The 19,964-nt window shown below is 53.8% G+C and overlaps 1 protein-coding gene across 2 annotated transcripts in view; it reads right to left on the bottom strand.

Moving 5' to 3' along the window:
- Positions 1-19,964, bottom strand: part of CLIP2 (CAP-GLY domain containing linker protein 2) — a 60,907-nt gene that overhangs the window by 27,128 nt on the left and 13,815 nt on the right. For both annotated transcript variants that reach the window (XM_008570781.1, XM_008570782.1), the window contains exons 2-6: positions 16,837-17,393; positions 5,244-5,368; positions 3,578-3,791; positions 2,598-2,795; positions 1,522-1,625 (exon numbers count right to left, since the gene is read on the bottom strand). In XM_008570781.1, coding sequence (XP_008569003.1) covers positions 1,522-1,625; positions 2,598-2,795; positions 3,578-3,791; positions 5,244-5,368; positions 16,837-17,393 — 1,198 coding nt within the window. The remainder of the gene's footprint in view (positions 1-1,521; positions 1,626-2,597; positions 2,796-3,577; positions 3,792-5,243; positions 5,369-16,836; positions 17,394-19,964) is intronic.

Below are 19,964 nucleotides of genomic sequence, written 5' to 3'. Positions count from 1 at the left end.
GGGGGGGGGGGGGGGGGTGCTGAGGACAGGGGCTGGCTCCTGCATGGGGGAGGGGACGGAGATGCAGAAATCTGTGTATCATCTAGGAGGTAAAGCGAGGCTCTGGAGCCACAACAAACCTTTGTCCACTGTCAGCCCCATGTCCCCACCTTGTATCTTTGGCTCAGGGGTTGGAGTGAGATATGGAGTATTGAGTGAGGGTATGGAGTGAGATATGTCTTCATCTTTCAGTGGTTTCTTAGGACTCATTAAAGCCCTCCTGCTCCTGTCCTTGGCCAGAAGCTTCCCTGAGTGGTGCAGACTTCTCCCCACATTCCTGGAGCAGCCTCAAAAACACACAGATGGAACTGCAATCCCCATGTGCCATTGGGGCAGGGCAGAGAGAACCTGCATCCGCACCAAGTCCCTTCTTGTGCTGGGCCTCAGTTTTCTCATCTGTGACACGGGGGCAGCACCTGCCTCCTGTGCTAACTGTAAGACTGGAGAGATGATGCCAGTAATGCGCTCAGCACAGGGCTGACACCTGCACACAGCTATTTCAAGGGACCCTTTGCTGCTGCTTCTCTGAGCCTCATATTCCTACACGTAAAATGGGAATGGAGCTCCAGGTCAGTTGGACCTGGCACAGGGGGATGCTCTGTGGACATGAACTGGCTCACAGTGGTGGCATACGGACATGTGGCCTTCTTCCCAGTGCTTAGCTCCCCAGGGGCACCTGGAATGACAGGTCCACCCATGGGCTTTCTCCTAATGCTATGCTGCTGGACAGGTGGGAACAGTGAACTCCAGCAGCAAACAAATGTTGCGTCCCCGTGTGCCCAGCACTGTGCTGGGTGCTTTACTCCAGTTGTCTTGTGAGTCCTCCCAACCGCCCACGGAGATGGTGCAGTGGACTGAATGGCTCTCAGAAGTCACTGGAGCTTCACCCCACTGTGACTGTGGAGGGCGGGAAATCCTTTTGTGGTAATTGAAAGGTGGGGCCTTGAAGAGGTGATTAGATTGTAGGACTGTGCAGTAGTGAATGGATTAATAACTTGGTGGTCAGTGGTGTGGTTCGGAGGGCTTTAAAAGGAGAGCAAAGGTGGGGCCTTGAAGAGGTGATTAGATTGTAGGACTGTGCAGTAGTGAATGGATTAATAACTTGGTGGTCAGTGGTGTGGTTCTGAGGGCTTTAAAAGGAGAGCACATGAGTATCTCTTCTCTACCATTTTCTGCCATGTGACACCCTACATTGCTGTAAAGCCACCACCAAAGAAGACCCTCACCAGATGTGTTCCCTAGACTTTGGAATTCCCAGCCTCCAAAACTGTAAGAGATAGGGACCATGGCCCACTTCACAGATGAGAAGACTAAGGCCCCCAGAGCTCCCGTCATTGCTCCAGGGTGACACAGCCAGTAGGTGGTGAAGGAAGGGCTGGAACCCAGGTCTGCTATTCCTGAGCCTGTGCACATCCTTGTCCTCCCTAACGAGGCTCAGGAATATTCCCCCAGGGCCGGGGCCAGGACAGGGGTAGCACATACCTCCTCTCCTCCTCCAGCTGGTTGGACAGGTCTACTTTCTCTTTTCGCACACTCTCCACCAGCAGCCGGGCCCGCTGAAGCTTCTCCTCTGCTTCTGCAACATACTGGGTCCCAAGCAAGGCCCAGAACAGGGTCAGGGTCAGCCTCCTGGGGCATGGGGTCCAGGGCATGGGTAGTAGAGAGGCAGGAGTGTTGCAAAGAGCCTGGCCTGGAACCCCAGCTGCCCCTATTTTCCTGCCAGCCCCAGATGGGCATGAACAATAGGCCTAAGACATGAAGAGAGAGGGCCCAGCAGAGCACAAGGAATGGCAGAGGCAGTGAGACCCCAGACCCACCTGCCCCCAATACCCACCAACCCCTCAACCCATAAGGGCCTGAGACCTGTTGTCTTGTGAAGACCCGTGTCACAGCACACACATGAACTTGGCCTTATCAATCCTGACACGCAAGGAGGGGTGGGCCAAGCCCCAAATGGGGACGGGGCCCACGAGGGGGCTGTCATGCAGAGACAAATTTCAGAGCAAAGAGTAAGCATGTGATGGCAGCAGCCCCAAAGCTTGGGGCAAGGGTTCACTTCCCTGAAATCCAGCCTCCAAATCTGCTCGAAAGCATGATCTGAGATGTAGACAGTTGGATACAAAACAGGTTTACTGCAGTATTATGTAGAAAAAGTGAAAAATTAGAAACAATCTAAACCATAGGAGAGGACTGGCCATGTCAGTAAGAACACAGTCCGTGATGGTGGCAATGCAGCCATTAAGAAGGTGAGGAATTTCCCATGACCTAGAAAATGCTAGCACTATATTACGTAGGAAAAAAAGCAGGATACAGAAGTTTGTAGCCAGGTTCTGAAAGTACGTAGACTTGCTCATACACATAGAGAGAAAAGACTGGAAAGAAATTCACCAGGCTACTAAGGGGTATTTCTGGACAGGAGGGGTATGGGCATTGCTAATGTACATCTTAGCATTTCCCTGCACATCCCAGGTTCTCTACTCTGAGCATGTGTGACTTTGCAAGACTGGCTGGAGAAGATGCCCTTGGTTCCCCCCACTGTGGCCCCGCCTGCTGCCCACCTGCTCATGCTGTGCCTTGAGCAGGGCGATCTCCTTCTCCACCTCACAGATGTGGCTTGTGGCCTTGGCCACCTCGGCCCGCTCCAGGTCCCGTTCAGCCAGCAACTGTTCTATGTGCTGCTGCTTCTCCTTCAGCGCCTCCTGCAAAGCCGTCGTGCCTGAGATCTTCCGGGCGTAGCGTGAAGATGTCTCCGTAAGCTGCAGGAAGGTGTGGGTGCAGGCAGGGCTCAGGGATCTGGGACACTGTGGGTCAGCTGGCTCCACCTGGTCTAACCCACAGCGGCCCAGCAGGTGGGGGACCCAAGTGCTTCACTTCCAGGGGGCTGCTCCTCCTCCTGCCAGGGCCCAGGACACCCTGGCCCCTGCTGACTCACCCAGCAGGGAACTGTAATGTTTGAGATTTGGGGAACTCACCCTCCCAGGAGAGTCAGTTCCCGACAGTCAGAGCCCCTAGGGCTCAGCTAATGATGGGCTCCCTCACTTTGGTCACCTTTTCCCTGGCCAGGAAGAGCTTGGACAAAAGGACCTCTGTCCATCCCCACTGAGCAGCCTCCTCTTCTCCCCTTACCCAGGGTCCCTGTGCCAGTCTTTCTGAACCCTCTGTCCTGCATCTGTATGATCCTCCTTAACTCTCAGAGAAAGGCTTAGGCTACCAACAAATCAGTAATATAAAAAATAACAACAGGGCTGGTGGTTAGCTCAGTTGGTTATAATACAGTCTTATAATAAAAAGTCAAAAGTTCAGACCTCTGTACCAGCCAGCTGCCACAAAAAGTAAACAAATAAATTAGAATAACAATAAACATAAATGGATCGATCTTCCCTATAAAAAGACATAGACTTTTATCTTTACTCAAAAACTCCAAACTGAGGGATACCTGGAACCAGAGTAAGTCAAGGCAGACTGGAATACCTGGAACCCACCATCCTGATGCCCTATACACACATCAGAGTAGTCCCCTCCCCAGCCCCACCCTCACCAGGCCACTGCGACTGGGCCGGCCCCCCACAGAGGAGGCCACAGAGCTGACAGAGCTGATGGAGGAACTGCTGGGACTGTGGGTCAGCGCCGAGACACCCATGGCCATACGCTTGGTCTTCTTGGCCTTGGCAGGGCTGGTAGATGGGAAGCCGATGCGGATCACCTTGTGAATGGGTGCGAAGAGACCAAACTTGGGTGGGCACTGGAAGTACCTGGGGAAGCAGGAAAGACCAATGCTGCCATCACAGCCTCACAGCCTGGAGCCTCACCTGCAGCTGTGAACAGCCAGTGGGAATTCTCTTGGGGGTTGGGGGAATAACAGTTACTGGAACCCACTCTGCCAGTCTCTTTACATGAATGCTCATTTCAATCACCCAACTTTATCTATGTTCAAAGATGAGGAAATTTAGGCTCAGAGAGGTTAAGTAACTTGCTCACAGTCACACAGCTGGTTAAGTGGCGAAGCTGGGACTGGGCCTCCCAGTCTGCTGGGCGCCAAAGCCACTATGCTTGGCTCCCACAGACTGTCCAGAGGTCTCCAGCCATAGCTGCAACCCCATTCTCAGACTGCTCTCAGTCCACCCCCAGAACCAAGGAATCCCATCAGCTCTCTGCCCATGGAGCTCCCTGAATGGAGAAACAAAAGCCTGACAGAGACACCCTGGGGTGGGGTGGGGGCTGCTATCCAACCTGCCCCTGAATTCTGAAAACAAGAGTCAGTTGAGAGAAACATCCATCTTGAAAACAGGAAGGCAAAAAAGGTCACGGAAACCTGGATTCTCTTCTCTCCAAACCTCTCTGGTCATGGATTCCACACAACTACCAGTACTAGAACTGTCCAGTTTCAGATTCACCTTGAAACTACCATCCCATCCTGCCGCTTCCCACCTCCAGGTCTTTGCTCAGACCATCACCCCTGCCTAGTGTACCCTCTTGAAGCCTCTTCCAAGAGCAAACCCATCTTCCTTCGAAGCCTGGGGCAAGCTGGGCTCTTCCTCTGACGGTTCAGCCTGCACCTCAGTGGCCACTCCTGCTCAGAACTGTCACAGCCTCAGCCAGACCACAGAATCCAGCCCAAGGACAGCCAGCACAGGGACTTGGGCTGTCTCACCTTAGTCTACACCTGTGATAAACATCGTTCACTGGCCACATTGCTCCCCCAGCTCCAACGAGCCCAGACACAGCCTCAGACCCTCCTCAACTCAGCAACCTCATAGTCAATTCCCTTTAATCGGATGGTGTGAAAGCTGCAACCCACTTGTGACACTCGCCTTTGGCTGTACAAGCACTGGGCACTGTCTATTTCATGTGTCATCCAGGGGCACCCCCAGAAGGCAGAGGATGCATGCTCCTGCCCCACTTAGCCATGGATGGCATGGTGAAGGGAACATGGGGACGGGCAGATTCTCCTAGCACTTGCCTGTGACTGTGTGACCTTGAGCAATGACCTCTCTGGCCTCTGTTCTCTCATCTGTAAAATGGGATGGTAATCCCCCTCCACCTTAGCGGTCTGTGAGAGAGAGGGGAAGAGAAATCACCTGGATCATGGTGTCTGACACAACACACTAAATACTGGCTTCCTCAGATGTCCCATCCCCATCCCCTGCACCCACGCGTGGTGAAGAGGAGCCCCTCCCATACTCCTCAGGGCAAGCCCACCATACCTGGTGCCCGCCACTGCCCCATCATTCTTCCCAAGGGGCTCGTCCAGCTCCACGCCACACCACTCGCCCTTGGCAAAGTCTGTCTCCCCCACATACCGCACCACGCCAGTCTTCGTCCCGCCAACCTGTTGGCACACGGAGAGACTCAAGTCCAGAGGATGCAGGACACACAGGCAGAGAAGGTATGGGCGCCCAGGTGCCCAGGCTCATCCCATCCCTCCCTTCCAATATACAGGGGACAGGGAAGCTAGGGGATGATGAGGAGACACCCAAGGAAAGCTGGGAGGGATACAGGTTAACCAGTACCTCCCAGGGCTGTCTTGTGCAAGAGCACAAAGTTTGGAGACAGGCACACAGACCTGCATCCAAACTCTGCCACTTACAAGCTGTGTGGGCTTGGGAAAGTTACCTGACCTCTCTGAGCCTCAGCATCGTCATCTATAAAAAGGGTATTTGTAAGAATTAAGTACAGTATGTACAGTGTCTGGTACATACTAGAGCTTCAGTAAATGTTATCCTTAAAAACAGTATTAATGGTGGTTACCAGGAGCTAGCAGGGAGGGGGAAATGGGGAGTTATTGAGTGATAGGTACAGAGTTTCAGTTTTGCAAAATGAAAAAGTTCTGGAGATCTGTTTCACATAATGTGAATATACTTAACACTACTGAACTATACACTTAAAGATGATTAGGGCCTGGCTGGTTAGCTCAGCTGGTTAGAGCACAGCCTTGTAACACTAAGGTCACAGGTTCAGATCCCTGTACTGGCCAGCCACCAAAAAAACAAACAAACAAAAATAAATAAATAAAGATGATTAGGATGACAAATCTTATGCAATATATATTTTATCACTATTTTTAAAAACTCACACGACAGAAAAATAACAAGTGTGAATAAGTTTAAAATGTTAAAATCCAAGTTTTATACATATGCGTAGATTATAGAGTCAAATATCTCCAAAGCCTTAAAAAGCCCCAGATTGGGCTGGCCCGGTGGCGCACTGCTGTAGTGCGCTGCTTGGGAAGTGCGGCGGCGCTCCCGCCGAGGGTTCGTATCCCACATACAGACCGGTTCCCGCTCACTGGCTGAGCGAGGCGCGGGAGCGACACCGAGGGTTGCGATCCCGAAATGATATTCCATTGTATGGATACACCACACTCTGTAAATGATATTCCATTGTATGGATACACCACACTCTGTAAATGATATTCCATTGTATGGATACACCACACTCTGTAAATGATATTCCATTGTATGGATACACCACACTCTGTAAATGATATTCCATTGTATGGATACACCACACTCTGTAAATGATATTCCATTGTATGGATACACCACACTCTGTAAATGATATTCCATTGTATGGATACACCACACTCTGTAAATGATATTCCATTGTATGGATACACCACACTGTAAATCCACTCCTCTGCTGATGGACGTTTAGGTTGTTTCCACTCCTTGGCTCTTACAAGTAATATTGCTATGAATATTCATGTGCAAGTTTCAGTGTGAACACCTGTTTCTTATTCTCTTGCTGTTATTCTTGAATAATAGTTTGGCTGGGTCTATCCCTTAAGAATTTTGAAGGCTCCCTCGGTGTATTCTAAGCTTCTGGTGTTGCTGCTGACAAGTTCAAAGCCATCCAGAGTCTGGATCCTTTACATGAGACCTGTCTTCTCACTCTGGAAGTCCACAGCATGTCCTCTTTGTCCCAGGGTTCTGCAGCTTCATACGAGGTGCTTTGCTGTGGGACTCTTTCCACCCGCTGTCCTGGGATCCTGTGGGCCCTTTCAATAAAAACCCTTGTCAATCCTGAGGAATTTTCTTGAATTACTTATGTGATTCCTTCCCTTCTCTTTCCCTGTTCTCTCTCTGCAACCACAATCATTTGGAAGTTGGATCTACGGGACAAGTTTTCTAATATTCTTCTCTGTTCTCCCCTGTCTTTTTGCTCTGCTTTCTCAGAGATTTCCTTAAGTTTACCTTCTAACACTTCTGTGGAGTTTCTTATTGCTGTGATCCTATTTTTCATTTCCTAGAGCTTTTTTGTTCACTGAATGGTCACATTTGTATGAATACTCACGTCATGAATATTCACATTCATGCATTCAGCAGCATTTTGTTCATATTTAATGCCTGCATTTCCCTGGAGGACCGGTGCAGATGTGGCCGACAGCACACGGGCAGCTGAGTTAGGAAGCAGCTGGTGGGGAGAGGGGCTCAGCCTTCAGAACACACGTGTTCATTTGATCCTCATCTTTTAGTCCAACCTGCCTGGGGTCCCCTCATCCAAGGATTCTCTCTGCCTGTCAATAGAAACTAAATGCCCATCCCAGACATCGGCTGGAGGAACAGTCCCTGGGCAGAAGGGAACAGGTGCAGGGGGTGAGGTCTAAAGACTTTTAAGCCAATCCTCCTGTTTCTGGCCCTGCCATCAGCCCCATTTCCAGAGGCCCATGTGTGAGCAGGACATCGACTGCTTCTCTGTTTCCTGGCCGCCAGCTCCAGCCCTCGCTTCGATGGGTCTCAGTCATGCTGTATGGTCGCCTCTGCTCTTCTTTGTCCTTGAGGGTTTAAAATCTTTTTTCAAAAAATCTTTCACTGTCATTTTAGTGCAGGTTCAGCAGGGACTGAAAATAAGTGCATATTTTTATCTATCATGTTTATCTGAACCTAAATATGCCTGTCTAAATGTGACCTTCTCCTGACACACCCAAGTATGCCTCAGGTATATCTGAAAGGGACCAGCTCCTTAATTAAAACCACCTCCATTCCCACCACTCTTAAGGATGAATTATGTGCCAGGGACATTAAAGACACCAATTACAAACCTCACAATGCCATGAGATGGGCACTGTTACCCCATTCATGGAAAAACAGACTGAGGTTCAGAGAGGTCAGTGAGCAGAAAAGCCCCGTAGGTCTCACACTATTTACTACATACATCCTACTGCCTCCTCAATCCCAGCTGGACTCAGTCCCACACTGGGCTCCATCCCCTTGTGTCTTCTCCCCTCGGGTAGCGGGTCTCTGGCTAGACCCCTCACCAGCACCATGTTGGTGCTACTTTACCCTCAGTCCCCAGCTGCCTCTGGACCCAAATCCTTCCCTTGTCCTTCCCTCCTTCTTTAGTACAGCAGAGCCAGGCAGCTGTCCTCTCAGAGATGGGAACAGAGCAGAAACAAGGGAAACGTTTCCAGAGGGGAAGGGTCTGATGCCTGACCCCCACCCAGAGGCAGCACAGCCTCAAGAGACTCCCCTCCCCAAGGCTCCCCACTCCGTGTGTGTGTGCCAGGCCCCACCCTCCTGACTCTTCTCTCATTTTAAAACCCACCCTCCTGACTCTTCTCTCTTTTTAAAATTTTTTTTTTCCTTTTTGTCTTTTTTCGTGGCCGGCAACGGACCGCAACCTTCAGTGTCGCGCCCGTACCGGATCGGGACCGGCAACGGGATCGCAACCCTCGCTGCTGCACCCGCACCTCGCTCAGCCAGTGAGCGGGAACCGGTCTGTATGTGGGATCCGAACCCTCGGCGGGAGCGCCGCCACACTTCCCAAGCGGTGCACTGTAGCAGTGCGCCACCGGGCCGGCCCATCTCTTTTTAAAATTCTAAACATTTTTTTAATGCTTTAACTTAAAAACAATTAATAGACTTTATTTTTAGAGCAGTTTTAGGTGTACAGAAAAACTGAGCAGAAAGTACAGAGTTCCCACATATCCCCTCACTCCCTTCCCAAGAGTTCCCTTCTTGCACAAGTGTGGTACATCTGTGACAACTCATGAGCCCTTGAGCCCAGAGTGACACATTATGAACTAAAGTTTGTTAGGGTTCACCCTTCGTGTTGTATATTCTATGGGTTGTGACAAATGTGTGACAGGTACCCACTGTGGTAGTATCACACACAATAGCAGTTCTACTGCACTAAGAATCTGAGCTCCTCCTGTTCATCCTCCCTCCTTCCCCCAGAACCTTGGCAACCACTGACCTTTCTTTTCTTTTTCTTTTTTTTCTTTTTGTCTTTTTTCGTGACCGGCAACGGATCGCAACCCTCAGTGTCGCGCCCGTACCGGACCGGGACCGGCAACAGGATCGCAACCCTCGGTGCCGCGCCCGCACCTCGCTCAGCCAGTGAGCGGCCGGTCTGTATGTGGGATCCGAACCCTCAGCGGGAGCGCCGCCGCGCTCCCAAGCGGCGCACTGTAGCAGTGAGCCACCGGGCCGGCCCAACCACTGACCTTTCTACTGTCCCATGATTTTCCCTTTTCCAGAATGTGCTAGAGTTTAAATTATATAGTGTACAGCCTTTTCAGATTGGCTTCTGTTACTTAGCATTTAAGGTTCCTCTGGGCCTTTGTGTGGCTTGATAACACATTTCTTTTTATCACTGATTAATATTCCATGGTCTGGATGCGCCTCAGTTTATCCATTCACTACTGGAGGACATCTTGGTTGCTTCCAAGTTTGAGCAACTATGAACGAAGCTGCTGTAAACATCCGTGGCAGGTTTCTGTGTGGACATGTCTTCAGCTCATTTGGGTTTATACCAAGGAGCCCGACTCTACTGGATCGTATGGTAAAAGTATGTTCAGTTTTGTAGGAAACTGCCCAACTGTCTTCAAAGTGTGCATTCCCACCAGCAACAGATGAAAGTCCTGCTGCTCCACATCCGCACCAGCATTTGGTGCTGTCAGGGTTGGGGATTTTAGCCCCAGATGGTCCTTAGTGACTTCCTCGCTGCCCCCCTCCCCTCACTGTGGGCCAGACCCTGGCCCTTCCTTTTCCACACCTAGGTGTTTCCTGTGGGGCTGGAGTCCCTCCTGGCCTGGGTCAAACAGCAGCTAGACCCCACATGTCCCAAAGCAATGGCATGGCATGGGCAGATTGAATTCATTTGTTTCACAGGGACTTTCCTAAAATAAGCAGCTAGTTCTCGGTCCTCACTTGCTCCACCTTTCAGCAGAACTGGCACCATAATCCGCCCCCCTCCTCTGAAAAACATGTTCTTCTCTCCACTCCTAGGATTGCGCACACTCCTCTGGTCCCCTCCTCCACCTCCCAGCATCGGGTCAGAACTGCGGGCGTTGGCTTCTCTCCCTGTGTTGTTTCCCTGAGGAACCACCCAGGCCCACGACTTGGAACAGCCAGGCAGATGGGGACACCAGCCATGGCCTCTCTCCTGAGCTCCTGCCTATGCCTTGCTCCAATCCGATGCCTCCACTGCACAGGTACTAGTTCCCTTAAGCTGCCGTAACAAGTACCACCAACTGGGTGGCTTAAAACACCAGAAATTCATTCCCTCACAGTTCTGGAGGCTAGGCCACATTCAAGGTGTCACAGGGCTGTGCTCTCTTTGAAGCTTCTAGGGAACAATCTGTCCCATGCCTTTTCCTCACTACTGATGGTGGCTGCGTTCTCAGTGCTCCCGGGCTCGCAGCTGGTCATCACTCCACTCCTGCCTCTATTTTCACATGGCCTCTTCCTGTGAGTCTGCCTCCGTGTCTCTTCCCTTCTGATAGGACACCAGTTGTACTGGATTAGGGCTCACCCTAAAGTCCTCCTTTTAACATGATTACATCTACAAAGACCTTATTTCCAAATAAGATCACAGTCATGGGTGCTAAGGGTCAGGACTTCAGTACATCTTTTCGTAAGTGTCTAAAACAGAACACAGTTGTTTATCCACCCACCCCATCCCGACCGGCTCCTCCCCTTCTTAGTAAACAGCACAACCGTGTGTCCAGCTGACCAGGCCAGGCACTCAGGAGTCAGCCTGTGTCCCCTTTTTCTCTCCTCCCCCACGGACGCGGACGATGGGAGAGAACGAGTGGTGGAGACCACGCCCACACACAGGCCTTTCGAAGGATTTAGCTGAAAGGAGGACAGAGAAATAGGCAATTGCTGGAGGAAGTCTCAGGGTCAGGGTGGGAGGGTTGCTTTTACAGCAGGAGAGCGAGAGCGGGAGCTCGAGAACGCTGAGCTGCAGACGAGCAGGGAGAGCAGAGCGGGAGAAAGAGGCAAGGAGGCTGTCTGTCGGCATGCTGAGAGGGGTGGCCAGGGCAGGCAGAGGGGGCAGGTGCTGGCAGGTTTGGTGGACGACTGGCTCGGGTTTTCCCAGGAAGTACAGAACTGTCATTGCTGGATATGATAAGGAGGGGACAGGTGCTGGAAATGCTGGGAGAGAGAAGTTGGCATGAAATACGACAGAAAGGGAAACTGAGGCTCAGAGAGGCTAAGCAACAGGTAGGAGTGGCCGAGCAGACTCCCCAGAGAGGCCTGTCAGCCTCTGGTCGGTCTGGAGCCAGTCATCTACCCTCCCAGGCACGTACATACTTTAAAGAGAGGGTGGGGAGGGCCGGACAGAGAGTCTGCTGGAGGCTAGAGTTCCCGGCACTGTGACCTCAAGTAAAAGGGACATGCTCTAGATCCTCAGCCTGAGTAGATCTGACCTCCCAGGCCCTGCCCCTGTCCCTCCAGGGAGGCAGGACCAGGGAGAAGGACCAAAGGCTGGTGCTTCTGCCCCCCACTGCCATCCAGTCAGAAGACCTGTCTCAGACAGAGGAAGCCAGAGGTGGATCTAGTCCCCTGGCCCCCCACCTCTGTCCCCCAACAGCAGTACCTGAAGATGAAGACGGGGTACCCAGGTGGGCTGGATGGGGCTGGGCCTCCTCCTCTCCACCCCCTCCCTTCTCCTCCACCCCACCCCCCAGCAACAGCCCAGCCTCATGTGAAGACTCAGCCGTGAAGGCTCCAGCGTAAAGAAATGAGACCCAGAGCAAGAGAAGGAAACCAGCATTTCCTGAGGGCCTTCTACATGCAGCAGTCTTCCTTATTAGACTCTCACAGTCCTACAAAATGGGAATATTAGCCCCATTTTAAAGATGGAGACACTGAGGCTCAGTACCCTGCCCAGGGTCACACTACTGTAAGGTGTAGAGCTGAGCTGTGCAGCTCCAAGCCCATCTTCCCACCACTTTGCTGCCCCTTCTCAACATGGCCCTGCTGGGTTCTGGCCTCAGCAGAGGGGTACGAAAGTGGCCCCAGGCACAGTCAGTGGAGAGAAAACCTCATTTCCCATCTCTCAGGACGTATTCCCACACCTACCCAGCCCAGCTGCCAAGGGCCACAGCCCTGCAGAGAACATGCTAAGCCTGTAAGGGGGACGGGCCAGCCAGACTGCCTGGTGGGCTGCTGTGCTCTGAGCTATCCACAAGCCTGAGATGGCATCTGCTGCCAGCTTTGTGGATGTGCTAGGAGAGGGCACCAGCAACACAGCGATGTTCTGGAAAGGTCTCGTGGTCCACTTTCCTCAGGATATTTCTGTGGCCAGTACTCAAAGGGACAGAGACTTCACCTACATGGAGATGCTCCACTCAGATCCCACTTCGAGGAAGGCCTTGCCCCTGCTGCGGAGCCCCCTCAGGTCTGCCTCTGCTGCAGAGAGCCCCCTCGCCTGACCTCATGCCCTTCCTGGCAGCCATACCTCTGTGGCCAAGCAGCCAAGTGCCCCCATGTGCTTCCTGGGCCTGGAGGGTGCCCAGGACTGAATTGGTTGTGGGCCTCCCCAGGCAGAAGAAAATGGAGAGGGAGCCTGGGGTGCCAGGGCCCCACCAGGCTGGTGCCACCGGGTGTGGGTCCTGTCTCAGCTCTGCCAAGTGTGTTCTGAAAGACTGTGTGGCCCTGGACAAGTCGCCTCACCTAACTGTGCACCCAGGGCCCTTGGGTGCTCATCCAGAGCAAGACACTCCAAAAGCACCCAGGCTAAGCTTTTCAAGAGCTAAGGGGTATGTGTGTGGGGGGGGGGATTTGAAGAGAAAATGGGGCAGAGCAAGCACTGCTGGAGGAATTTCAGGCCTGGCCAGAAAGGTTATCTGTGTAGGTGTTGGGGAGGGTGGGGGGCAGGACGAAGGCTTTTGGACCCTAGCTCAGCCTCTTCCACTCTAAGTGCTGTGGGGAATTCAGGTCTGAGTCTTGGGCCTCAGTCTGTGAAACGGAATAACGAACAGCACCTGCTCTGCCAGGACCGTGAGAGTAATAAGTGAGTGCCACCCAGAGCAGCTGGCTCCAAGCTGCACCTCAAACACCAACCCCCAAATTCTGCCAAGTTTGCTCAGGCAGGCATGTGACAAAACTCTCAATATTTAAGTAAAACTATGCCAGGAAGGTGAGCTGTTTTTTCCCTATGGTTTCCAGGTCTCCTTCCCAACCTCCCAGAGGTGCCTCTGGGACTGCTGGGAAGAGGCAACAGGAATCTGCATGTGACGTTCCTGGCACAGGACTCAGCTCACGGTAAAGCAATGAGGCCAAGGATACAAGGCAAACACAAGCCGCTGCACGACCTCAGGGAGGCTCCCCAACTCTGGGCTCCTTGACGGAGGAAAATGTTCACCCTTCACTGCTTAAAGCTGACAACAGCTAACATATCCATAGAGCTTCCTCAGAGGCACACACCTTCCAGACGCTCTCCACATGTGGAAGGTGAACTGGTATCCCCGCTTTACAGATGAGGAAACTGAGGCACGGAGAGGTCACATAACTTGCCCATGATCCTCCAGCTAATACATGGACCCCACAGGGTAGTTTTGAGGCCCAGATGAAGCCGGGACCCAGAGGTGTCTTTGCAGACCAGCGAAGGTGGACCCATCTACCATACTACGCATGTCTTTGACCCAAGTCAAAAGCAAGGCTATGGCTGGTGAAGCTAAGGGAGCTCCACATGGACTCTTCTGAGCCCCTAGGAGGGGCCCTAGCAACGCACTTGCAGGATCCTCTGATCTGTCAAATTTGTGGCAATGTTTTTTGGTATCATTTTTCCTAAAGGTTGCCCCCACCCAAATTATCTGAGTTCAGGCCTCCACATTCACCTGTGTCTAGGATATAATTTTTTTTTAAATTTCCTCTTCCTTTATTGGCAGGGGGAATATAATTTTTTAAAGGGCCAGAAGGTGGTGTGTCAGAGGGCGTGTATGGCAGGCACATGGGAGAAGCAATAAAGGTCAGCCGAGCCAGCCCAATCCTGGCGGTGGGGCCTGTGGGATCCAGCCTTGCAGTGCAGACAAATCCCTCATTCAGACTCTTCTGTTCTGCTCCACCCGGAATCCAAGCATCGCCCGTTTCAAGGGCAGTCACAGCTGCTGAGTGAATAAATTCCTTGCTGTGTGACCCAGGGCAGGCTGTTTTCGGGCTGAGCCCAGGCTCCTCGTGTGTAACATGGGGGGACAACACCCACCTCATAAGGCAGTGGGGAGGACCCAAACAGACAAGGCCCAGGAAGTGCGGGGCACAGTGCCCAGTGTGGGGACACCTTAAGGAAGCAGTGTTGCAACCGTAGGATGCAGCCCACCAGCAGGCTGGGAAGCCCGTACCCCTCACTGCTGCCAGCACTGCTGACGGGCAAGGCCTGGCAAACACTTCTAGAGCAGTGGCACTGCCCACCCCATGCCAGCTTGAGTGCCCCTCCCCCACATGCCAAGCTCCTGGGCAATGGACACCCTGAGAGAGAGATGTACAGAAGTTCCCACTCCCTGGAGGGGGAGCAGGTGCAAGGGGAGCTCCAGGCAGGATAAAACTGGGGTCAAATCTCCCCGCTCCCCAACCTACGGGCCTACCAGGGCTGGCCAATCACCCCCAGAACCTCCACTTCCCAGCCCAAAGTGGTGGCAGGACGCACTCCCAGGCACTAGCCAGGACTTGCATAGCCACAGCCTTTGGTGGACCGAGTAGTCATTCTCTTAATGCACCTAGCGAAAGCATCACAAGCGCGCTGTACTGCTACCACCTTGCTGAGTGGACCCATGGTGAATGAATGGATGAGGGTGAGGCTTAGTACGTGACCCACCCAGTGTCACACAACTTGGGAGTAGCAGAGAAGGGCACAGTCCGGGGCCTGATTTGCCTGCAGTGGCCATGGCCAGCGGGTGCCCTGAGACCCCCAGACATCCTAAAGGACAGCTTGATGTCTCTCTAAGCCACGTGTCTGGGTCCTGTAGGCTGGGGCTGGCTTCCCTGGGAGCCACAGTAAGAAGGGCAGTGTGACAGCCTTGAAACAAGCCCCCTGGACAGGAAGACGCAGGGACCACGAGCCCAGCCTCCTTCCTGAGCGCTGTCATGGTGGCCTCCTGACACCTCCCTGCTCCACTCTTGCCTCCTTGGATCCAAGCAGCAAGCATGAGGCACTAAAATGTGAATCTACTCACACCGCTGAACAGGGTCTTCCGCAGCCCCCTCTGCTCTTAGAGCAAAGCCTCAGCCCCTGGGACCCTGGCCCTATGGGGTCGGGTCACCAGGCAGCCTCTTGGGTATAATCCTGCACTGACTGCCCTCACTACTCACCTGGCCTCTCTGCTCTTCTCTCAGTTCCTCTGGTCTCGCCGGCCACAGGTCTCTGTCCAGCCTGATGCTCCTGCCCCACATCACCAGTCAATGCCAGGCCATTTCCCAGGCTCAGCCCTAACACCATTCCTCAGGGCAGCCCCCTACTAGGTCAGGCCTCCATGACAGGCTCTCAGAGCACCAGGGCTCTCAGAGCAGGGAAGGAGGATCCCAGGCAGCAGTACTCTTTGGAATCCCCAGACTCCTCCCACTCTTGCCCACTCAGCCCTGGAGTTCCAGGCATGTGCTCTCGCCCTTGGGGAGGCAATTCCCCACTCTCCCCCAGGAAGCCTCACTGCTTGGACACAGGGACCTCTGCCTCCCCCGACTGACTGCCTCCCATTGTCTGCTCACACCCCAGGCCCACCACACACCTCCGGAGACTTCCTGTGTGCTGTGTCTCCCCTTCCTAACACTGTGGTTCTTGGAGGGGAGCATCAGTGCATGACCACCTCAGCCATGAGGTTTGGCATGGCAGAACATGACTCTGTCCTGGCCATCTGGGCACCCCCGGCCCAGGCCCAGTCCATTGCAGGTGTTCAGGGAATACCACTGTGTTCAGACTGCAGAAGGATGAGACCAGACTCAGAAGGACTTGGGGGTCACTGTGCCCTATCCAACCTGGCCCCAATGGCTGGGAACACGAAAAAAGAGGGGCACTGGCAGAAAGCCTTCAGCTCCAGTGACCCAGTTCTCTTGGCCTCAATAACACCAATCACTCAGGTTACAGCTGATTAGGTGTCTGCACCACCTGACCCTGGGCCAGGGGTCTGAAGAGCTCCAGCCCCCAGCCTTTTCCAGTACATGCTTAACACATCCACATTAGTGGGCTGGATCAATGGATACAATCAACAACAGCCAATATTTTGGGACACTTACTAAGTATCAGGCATTGTCTAAATGCATAACACATATTAACACATTTCGACCTATGAGTGAGGTGCTATTAAAATTCTCTTTTTATAGGAAGGAAGACTGAGGCCCAGAAAGGTTAAGACACTTGCCCAGGGTCACACAGCAACAGCCTCCAGAGTTCACTTTACCTATCTCCCTTGTCACTCTGTGTGGTTCTGATGAGGAGCACGTGCTCTAGCCCAGACCCTGTCCAAGCCCCCATCAAGCCCCCTCCCAGTCCAGCCCCCAGGTCCAGCTTACCATGTGGGGTGTGGTGGTGGAGGGAAGGGAGGCCGGGCCCCAAACCCAGTGCCATGGCACTCACCAGCACGCGGTCTCCCAGGCGCAGGTCCTTGTCGCCCCGCTTCACAGAGCCGCTGTCGGAGAGGTTGGAGCCAGACTCATTGCCTGTCTTGACAGCGCTGTTGAGGACACTCTCCCGCAGTGGGATGACACGGCTGGTCAGCGGTGGCGTGGCCGTGCCCGAGTGCAGTGACAGATTCTGGGCAGTCAGCGACTCCACTGAGTGGGCGTCACTGCCCGAGCCCTCGGCTGTGGGCTGGCGGCTGAGCTTGGAGGGCCGCGTGAAGATCCCCTGCAGTGCCGGGCACTCGAAGTAACGCACGCCACCCACCGCGCCGTCGTTCTTGCCCACCGGTTCGTCCAGCACCACGCCCGCCCATTGGCCCGGTGCGAACTGCGTCTCACCCAGGTACTGCACCACGCCTGGCTTCACGCCATTCACCCAAACCCGCTCGCCCACCACGAAGTCCCCCAGGAAGTCATCGCCCACTTCAGCTGCCTTCAAGCCTGGCTTCTCGGGGGCAGCAGCAGTGGCTGCGGAGGAGGAGGGGCCTGACGCCTGCTTGTGCAGGGGGGAGCCTGTGGAGCAGAGAGAGAGGCCACAGTTAGGATTGGTGTGGGAGCTGCACCCCCGGCGGCCGCCCCAGGAACCCAGAGCCTAAGCTGGGAGGTGCCAGTGCTGGTCCACTGATGGGAAAACTGAAGCAGACGTGGCTGGGAGACTGGCCCTGAGCAGGTCTCATTCCTCTTGGGCCTCAGGCATCCCCGGGTCTCTCCCTACTCTTCCAGCCACTCTGGAAGGCTCTAAGGACTAAAAGCTCAGGAAAGTGATTCCTCAGAAGCAACAGCTTTTCAGCCACCCATGGTCACTCAAGATCCAGGGCCAGGAATAAACCCATTCTCAAGGATTACAAGTTACCACCTCTTCACTCCAGTAGGCTCAAGCCCTCAGCTGTTCACCCAAGATCACGGCCCCTATGTGGGACCCAGATGGTGTGGCAGTGGTCTCTGTGACCACCATCCTCTTCCCCAGACAGCTCCAGGCCCCACAAAAGGTTCCAAACCTGTTCCTTGACAGCAGAAACAGACACACCCACAGGCATCTTGGGGCAAGAAAGGAGCCAGGAAACCCTCTTCCTCCCTCCCGGGACTGAACTCTGTGCTTTCTGGCCTGAACTGGCCTTAGGGTCTCCTGATCCATCCCCTCCTAATAGGGAGAATGACCCTGAGGCTCAGAGAGGCAAGAGCCTTGCCCAAGGTCACACAGCAGTAACAGGACTCAAACCCAGGGAGGAGGCCTGCCTCCCAGGTCTGGGCTCCACGAGCTACAGATGCAGAAGGATGGGAAGCAGCTCGTTCAAGGTCACTCAGGAAACAACAAAGCAGGGCTTGAGCCACTGTGGCTCATTGTCTGGTCCCTCCCAACTCGCTGAACCACTAGGGTCCTGGGCCCCATCACGCTGGGTTCTCCTGTGCCGTCTGTTTGCCCCTCTGCCCCATTCATTCCCTGTCCTGGGCTGCCTGCCCACCTGCACCTCAGCCTTGAGGCTGGGCCCCTTCCTGCCAGACCAAGCGTCAGGCAGAGAATCCTCTGCCCCACGAGCTGATGGGCCCGTGAAACTCTAATGGTGATGCATGCCCCCCTCAGAGTTGCCTGTTTCTGGCCCTTTCCACAGGCAGCCAGTGGAGAAGCCGCAGGGCAGCGGCTCCCAGTAGCAGTCCCTGGGCCACAAGCCTGGCCAGATGCCCTCTCAAGGGCCCCATCAAACTGTTGCTCTCCAGGGCTGGAAGCCAACTCGCAAGGATAGAGCCTCAGGGTGGCCAGCATGAGGTTCTCCCTCTGGGGGCACTGACAGCTGCGGTGGGAAGCGTGTGGCCACCAGGGCTTGGGCAGCCAGCTTGGAGGCCCTGACTGCAGGGAGGGCTACCTCCTGCTTGTCAGCTGGGCTCCTGGACTTCATTAACAGCACAGAAATCACACCCTTATATTGATGCTCTGTGCTAAGAGCCTGACATACAGTAGCTCATCTGATCCTCATCTGTACCCATTTTACAGATGAAGAAACTGAGGCTCAGAGATGCCAGGAGATATACCTGGGCTCCCAGATGGTGGGCAGCAGAGCCATGCTCTGGTCAAGGCCTCTGGCTCTTGGTGCAGAGCACTTTGATTCATGTGTACCAAGCACCTGCCATGCCAAGCCCCACACTACAATCACCCCAAATCCCGTACTCCTCTGAAGGCACTCATTTCCCAGAATCTGACCAAACCCTACAGCTCCCTACAAGCAGAGAACAAACTCAGCTTTTACCCTTTCCTGCATAAGGATGTCCCCTTCTGTCTCCTATTTTGAGAAGAACCCTTGGTGGGGCCCTGGGCTGCAGACACCAGAGGGTCTTCTCCACCACTAAAAACCCAGGAGGCAGAGGCCTTGGCAGCTGTTGAAGCAGGCTCTGGAGCCAACAATCCTGAGCTGGACCCCAGCTCCTCCCACTCCAGGCTGCAGGTTACTTAACGCCTTGAAGCCTCAGTTTCCTCTTCTATACCTTTGTCCTAGGGTTGTTCTGAGAACACAGCATAAAGTGCTTGGGACAGTACCTGGCCCGTACTAGTTAACAAAAAATGCTGACTATTACTGTTATTTTGATGAGAATGATGTGTGCTCACACTGCGGGGTTCAAAAAAATTTAAAAACACAGAAGGCTCAGGAGTTGGAAGAAGGACTTCCAGGCAGGTTCTGGTGACCCTGGGCAAGTCGCTCTACCCCTCAGTAAAACGAGGGAAGTGGAGGAGTCCTGCAGTTGTTAAACCCCGAGGGTAAGCAGCCAGCTCTCACAGAACTCAACATACTAGATTCCTGCACCCGGGCGAGCCCCCGGGAGTCCATGGTCCCGATTTAGGACAATCTTGTATGACAAATAGCTTCTGCTGGGACCATGTCAGTAATGGGAACTAGGAAACCACACACACAGACGCACACACACACACACGCACGCACACGCACGCACGCGCGCACACACGGAGACACACCCAGACACACTGACACACACACGCACACGCACGCACGCACACACACACACGGAGACACACCCAGACACACTGACACACACACGCACGCACGCGCGCATGCACACACACGGAGACACACCCAG

Source organism: Galeopterus variegatus, unplaced genomic scaffold (genome assembly GCF_000696425.1).
Source record: "Galeopterus variegatus unplaced genomic scaffold, G_variegatus-3.0.2 Scaffold631, whole genome shotgun sequence".
In the NCBI taxonomy this organism is placed as follows: Eukaryota; Metazoa; Chordata; class Mammalia; order Dermoptera; family Cynocephalidae; genus Galeopterus; species Galeopterus variegatus.
Note: the sequence above shows the minus strand (reverse complement) of the source record. Positions and strands in the feature narration are given on the sequence as shown.